Source organism: Poecilia formosa, unplaced genomic scaffold (genome assembly GCF_000485575.1).
Source record: "Poecilia formosa unplaced genomic scaffold, Poecilia_formosa-5.1.2 Scaffold19, whole genome shotgun sequence".
Taxonomy (NCBI): domain Eukaryota; kingdom Metazoa; phylum Chordata; class Actinopteri; order Cyprinodontiformes; family Poeciliidae; genus Poecilia; species Poecilia formosa.
The window spans coordinates 3,665,173-3,671,762 of record NW_006799958.1 but is presented as its reverse complement, the minus strand read 5'-3'; the positions used below and the strand labels follow the sequence as shown (position 1 = coordinate 3,671,762).

General features: G+C 36.6%; 1 protein-coding gene across 1 annotated transcript in view; it reads left to right on the top strand.

Moving 5' to 3' along the window:
• The window catches only part of adcy5 (adenylate cyclase 5), a 75,114-nt gene that overhangs the window by 54,457 nt on the left and 14,067 nt on the right, over positions 1-6,590 (top strand). The window contains exons 9-12 of the mRNA XM_016669043.1: positions 1,838-1,860; positions 3,838-3,982; positions 4,742-4,839; positions 6,331-6,418. Of these exons, the coding sequence (XP_016524529.1) occupies positions 1,838-1,860; positions 3,838-3,982; positions 4,742-4,839; positions 6,331-6,418 (354 nt within the window). The remainder of the gene's footprint in view (positions 1-1,837; positions 1,861-3,837; positions 3,983-4,741; positions 4,840-6,330; positions 6,419-6,590) is intronic.

The following is a 6,590-nucleotide window of genomic DNA, read 5'->3' as shown; positions in this document are numbered from 1 at the left end:
ACATATTTTAAAAAGAACAAATGGTCTATTTGAATTTTATGTATAATTGCAAATTATAAAAAAAAAAAAAAATAAAAATGACTCGAAATGACTTGAAATTAAAGGTTCCTGACTTGAGACTTGACTCGACTTTTGCCTGTCTTGACTTGAGACTTGACTTGACTTGAGGACAGAGACTTGAGACTTACTTGAGACTTGCAACACAGTGACTTGGTCACACCTCTGTCAGTTTCTCACAAGGTTTTTATTACACCTTCCATCACTCTGACAAGCAGCGCTTGTACTTTTTGACACGTTTATGTTTGTTGTGTGAGTTCAGGTACAAAATATGCTACCAAAAAAAAAAACTTTAGCATGCTCTTTGTGCTTTGGGTGAAAATCGCAGGAGATTAAAGGAGTTAAGAGAAATAAGATTCTCCCTAATGAGGCACACTGATGAAGATGAGGAGTTCAGAGACGAAGAAGGCGGCCATTGGGATCTTATCCATGGATTTTAGTGCGTTGCCACGGGATACGCAGGAGGCCAGTTAGCAGTCTGGATGCAAGACGTAGAGCGGGTTGTGTTCTTATACAGCAGATGGGACTGAGTGGAAAAAAACAAAAAAAAAGAAAAAGAGGAAAATGGCGCCACCTACTGAACTCCCCGATTTAAATGAAAGCTGAGGCGACTCTGAATGTTACTCCATTTCTACGTTCATTCAGCAACAAGTAATGACTGGTGTTTTACATTTTCTTGAAATGAGATGTTTGTGTTGTCATTTTTATTTTTTTAACGTCTTTTCTCATTCAGCCTTTCTGTTGTTAACAGCAGAGAGACAGACGGTGAAGCTGAGACCAGAATGCTTTTACCATCATGAAACAGGAGAAAAACAGAAAAATAAATACGTAAAATAAAATAAAAATATATACGCAGAAGTTTCAAGAATTGATTTGTTCTTTCAGCAAGGACGTTTATACATTAAACCTCAGGGGGGCGCTAGAGACGCACCGGTTTTCCCAGGTAAAATTAAAATAGCAGACATGAAGTACGGTTTAGTATTATGGTGATTATTCATTTTTGACACCGTCTCTAGATTAATGTCGGTGGATGTTAGCCTGATTGACGCTAACCTGCTATTTGTGTGAATCGTAGGAGAGTTGAAGCTAAAATAAAAATGATCCATCCAAGTGATCACGTCTTTAAACGTATTTCTATATTTCTCCACATTCTTCACAAACATACTGACTGATAATTATGTAACAGCACTGATACCTGGCTAATAACAAAGTTTGTTCGAGAACTTTTATACTTATGTAGAACTTTTATTCACTAAACACAATTTGACTAGAGTATCTTGCGTCGAAATGCTGCTATATGTAAAATATTAATCGTCATCATTTTGTCATTGTACGTTTTCAGTATTTTAAAGTCCTTCTGACTTTGTAATTGAATAAATTACAATATAAATGACAGGTTTGTTTCTTTCTATAACTCCATCCGCTTAGTAAAGTACATTATATAGATTAATTACTCACGTTTTCAAGCCTTTACTTCTGTAGGTTGTAATTTTCTGCTGACAGCTAATGAAAGAAAACACAACAATTAAGGTTTGGATATTACATCAGAACAAAAAGTAAACACATTTTAATGGGATTAATAAAATGTATTTTTGCTTAAAGGCTGTTATTTTTGTAAAGAGACTTTCCATTTGGACAAATGAGCCTTATTTTAGATAATTGTTCAGAATTACTTTTACTCAAAGTGAAAAAAGGATGGCCTCTTTTTTAGCTTTATTAATAAGTCAGGCAGTACTCAAGTTAATAGTTGTTTTTTTTCTTTTTTCTTCCTGCTTTTCAGGGCTTTGAGGATCCCAAAGACAAGTGAGTAACAACTACGTCATTGTATGCAGTAGTGGTCACATCTATTGGTTCTTCTGGTGAGAACGACATTAAAGTTAAGCAAACTTGCAGACTAGTTTCTAAAATCTTTTGGAAAATGCGAACCTTCAATTTGAGTACAGTTGTTCTGACAGGTGGGGATGATGCCCATTGAAGAAATGTCGATTCTTTGCTTATTTTTTAACCCCTTTGTGTTGCTTTGTCCACATCTCTACCAAATCCATTTATTTTAGTTCTCAGGCCGATAATGTCACGAATCTCAACAATGAACGTTTGGTCAAATTTATTGTTGTCAGTGTCTGTCTCACCTGACCGAGGCAAATGGCTCCAGATGAAGACCCAATTCAAGCTCAGCAAACTTAACATGTTTATGTTTGTGATGGTAGGACGTTTTCAGCATCACTCCCAACAGCGTAGTTTAGTTTTTAATGGTCGCTATGGAGCTTTGTTGATCTTTGAAGCTCGGCTTTCAATTATGTTTAGTGTCAGCTTGCGATTCTAAGGTTCCTAGAAGCTCTAATAAAAGAGAGTCGATCAATTAGATACACTGTGTAATAACATTGTTTTTCAAACTTTTGAATATTTGTACTCAAATTCACCGTATATTTCTTTTCTAAAGTTTGATTCTTTAATTATTGCAAAAGAGTTCATTTCAAGGCTCTTTCCATATTTTCAGCAGCAAACGTATTCCCAGCTGTAGTTCTGGATGTTGTTACACATGAACACACAGAGCTTCTGTTCAACCACAGCTTCATCTCCAGACAAACATCAAACTCTGATTGAGTTTCAGAGCTTCAGCTTGTGGCTTGAACTCAACCTATAAATGTAGTTTTTGACTGAGAGCACTTTGCTGTTGCAGTTTTTCTTTTCGTTTTTTTTTTTGTTCTTGGTTCTGTGCGTGGTGCTAGACTAGAAGTCGCTGCTGAAACTATAAAACCAGACTCAGTCATTTGGTGTCCTTGGACTGCTATTATTCATCTATTCTGTGACGGACAGAAAAGATGCTTCCCTGGAGGGCGACGGCTCACCTAAATAGCAGTGTTTGCAATTTTCACAAAGTTTCTGTTTCATGTAGCCAAATTCGTTTTTATGAGCACAAGGTGCTGGAGTCTTTCCTCAGATATTGTCATTCACTGTCTACCTGCTCAGTAACGTTCTCCAGCTATGCGGCGCCAACCGTTTCAACCAGAGAATAAAGAGGGAAAAAAACTCATTTTTAAAGAAGTCCTTGTTCTTCCAAACCTTTGTTTTTCTTACTTTTTTCCCTTCAAATAAGCTTGGTGTAATTCTTAGTTTAGTTTGTAAATCATGCCAGGTTGAGTGATTTGTAAGGTAAGACAACCTGAATGTTTATCTCTCTGTTATTACACTGTATAATTACCCCGTGTAATGTTTTATTGTGATGTACAGTGTTGTTACACTGTTATTACACTTATAACATTGCAATAACAGTAATAACACTGGAGTAACACTGTACATCACATTACAAACATTACACAGGGTTATTACACTGTGTAATAATAGAGATCTTATTACATTGTTATTACACTGTTATAAGTGTAATAACAGAAACTGGTTATCTTAACAGGGCACTTTTATGTGATTTCCAGTCACATAGTGCCATTTTACAGCACAAGTTACCTCCAGTTATAAAAACACTTCAATATTTCACTTCCAATAAAACTGGATCAAACTGATTTTTTTAAATTTTTTATTAAGATGCATTTTCATCAATGTGTATTTTTTTATCTTTTTTTCTGCTGCATATCTAATCAGTGAACTGTAAAGTAATAAACCAGGCAGAGAAATTCTCGCAACCCTGACAAACATGGGGTGATTAGTCTTTTTGTTTTGGTCAGATGAAATAAAAACAAGAGGACAAACTTTTTTTTTTTGTTTTACCCCCCACTTTGTCCTCACTCCATCTCATCTCGTTTTATTCAGGCATTTTATTTTCAGGAACACGCAGGAAAACCTGAACCCGGAGGACGAGGTGGACGAGTTCCTGGGCAGGGCCATCGACGCGCGCAGCATCGACCGCCTGCGCTCCGAACACGTCAAAAAGTTCCTGCTCACCTTCAGAGAACCTGACCTGGAAAAAAAGGTTAGGCCGCACACAAGACAAGCACGCTGCCCGGAGCATCGGCGGATAAACGGTTGTGACAGGCAATCTGCCGAGCGCAACAAAGAAAAAATAAATAAATAAATAAAAAGCTTTCTCCTTTCTGTGCCTGGAAGACGTCAAAGAAAAGGGAAAAACACAGAAAAGGGAGGTTACGTTTGGAAGTAGAGTACTGAAAGCAGGAACACGGCTTCAGACGGACAGAACAGGGGGAATTGCTGCATCAAGACAAAACATGTTACTGATTCAGTTTGACTGTTTCTGCTGCAGTCATGAAATACAAACACTGTTATTCTCACCTCTGCCATAAAGGATTACACAGCTGCTGCTAAAAACAATAATTTAAAGAAAACCATTTGAAAACTAAAGAAAGAACAAAAAGACAAAATAATAATCGACAAAAAATTAAAATAGATCACAATCAAATATCTAGTTGAAATGCATTTAAAGCCTTTCAGAGACAAAATATTAGCACTTCAAAATGGCAAATTACTCTTGTAGTTTAACATTTTATTATTAAGTCCCTTTACAATTATGTGCTACTAAATTAATAGCTAACTCACATTGTTACTTAAACATTTTGTAGCTTGACTCATAAGGCCAAAGAAAAGGTATTTATCAAGTAATTATTGATTGTGTCTATTGACATTTATTGGGAAATCTTCTTTTTTTTTTTCCTTGAAGGACAGAGTCTAGTTACGTTGGTTGTCTGACATCCAGCTTGTTTTTTCCTGTTTCCAGTACTCCAGGCAGGTGGACACCAGGTTCGGTGCGTACGTGGCCTGCGCCACCCTCGTCTTTTTCTTCATCTGCTTCATCCAGATCGTCATTGTGCCGATGTGAGTCACACTGTCATGGTGGCAGATGCTCAGATGCTGGCCGCACGCAAGAGAAGGGAAATGTTTGGTTGATAAATGTGTAAAATCAACAATTTTAATACTATTAATTATTATTAGCTAAGACTGACATGAGACTGTTATAAACATGAATGACTCTTTATAGATGTTTATGATTGGTGTCATGAAGTATCATGCAGTAAATAATGACACTTTTAACACAGAGTTGCACTAAAAGTTGCATTAAAATTAAACGTGTCAACTTTGCATTAAAAGTGACATCATTTCATCATTTACCAAATGACACTTCATGACAACAGTTGTAAACATTCATAAAGACTCCATCATGTTCATGACAGATGTTGTTCATGCTTAATAAGACAGTCTTATGCACACCCCTTCAAATAAAGTGTTACCCAGAAATGTTTGCATTCCACCACATTTTTCCTTCCACTCAACTTTCCATTAGTTTGCTTGGATGGTCCCTCTGTGAACAGCCAGCTTCTTTACAGATGGCCTTTTATGGCTTACTCCTTACCTTTTATTGCCATAACATGACAAAACCCCTATTTTTTTCATGGCTTTATTTATACTTATATATATTTTAGTATATTTGAATTTTCTGAAAAGCTGAATTTCAGGTTTTCATTACCTGCAAGTTATTATTAAAATGATCAGAAATAAACTGATGTAATGTAACTTTTGTGTTGAAATACTGAAAGAAATGAAGTTTTTAAGTTCATAGCTAAGGAGATGTACAACAATGATTTTTTTTAGCAAATTAAATTATGATGCAACACTGTGTAGCAGCAAAAAAAAACTCACTATAAATCATATCTACAGCATATCTCTTAATGTGTTGGTATTTTTGTTTCATGAGCATCTTTGCTTCCAGAGATTAAGAACAAAAGTTGTGGGGAAGCTGATTAAACACTAAACTCTTACTCCTGCTGCAGCTTCGTGGCTTAAGCTGTAAAACCTTGTAGAATCAGGTGAGCTTCTCTCCGCCAAAGGTTTTTCCTCAGATCCTCGGCTTACTGTCAGAGCCGTCCTGCTTTGACAGAATCGGGACACTCGACTCCAGATCTGTCTGTAGGAAGAAAAAAAGTTTAGCCGCACTTTGGGCCACTTTGGCTTTTGTTTGTTTCGTAGGAAGCGGCTCAAGAAAACGACATCTTGCTCAGATAACCCAGTTCCTCCTAACCAATCAGAACCTAAAGTGGTTTTACATAATCATTAAGCTGAAAGACACAAAAGAATCATTTAACTCCAGGCGGTGCAACAAAAACCTGACATCTTGACGACGCAGGTCTGTTCTTACAGGGAGGATCCAAATCATTTCCTCCTGCAAATAAGAAATTTATTTTACTCATCGTGTGGATTTCAGTTCAGATATGTATACAGTGACATCACACAGCTCAGTTATGGGTTTTCAACCAGCAGCTTGTCTATATTAACTAATCGTGTAAATAATAATCTGTTTCCTTTCTGCAGCTCCAATCTGATGATCGGCTTCTTCATCACGTGCTTCATCATCCTGGCAGGCGTCATGTTCATCTCAGCTGTATACTGCTGCTTTGGAGTGAGTAAAATCCACAACCTGTAGCTAAAATGTAAAATCTCATTATTATTTTTTTATTATTTTTGTTTATTAAAGACCTTTCTTAGTGTTGTATGATGGTTACAGACATTCAGCAGTGTTTACACTATGAAAATTAACCTTCGCTAGTTATTGAGAGCCTTTCTGAAAGACC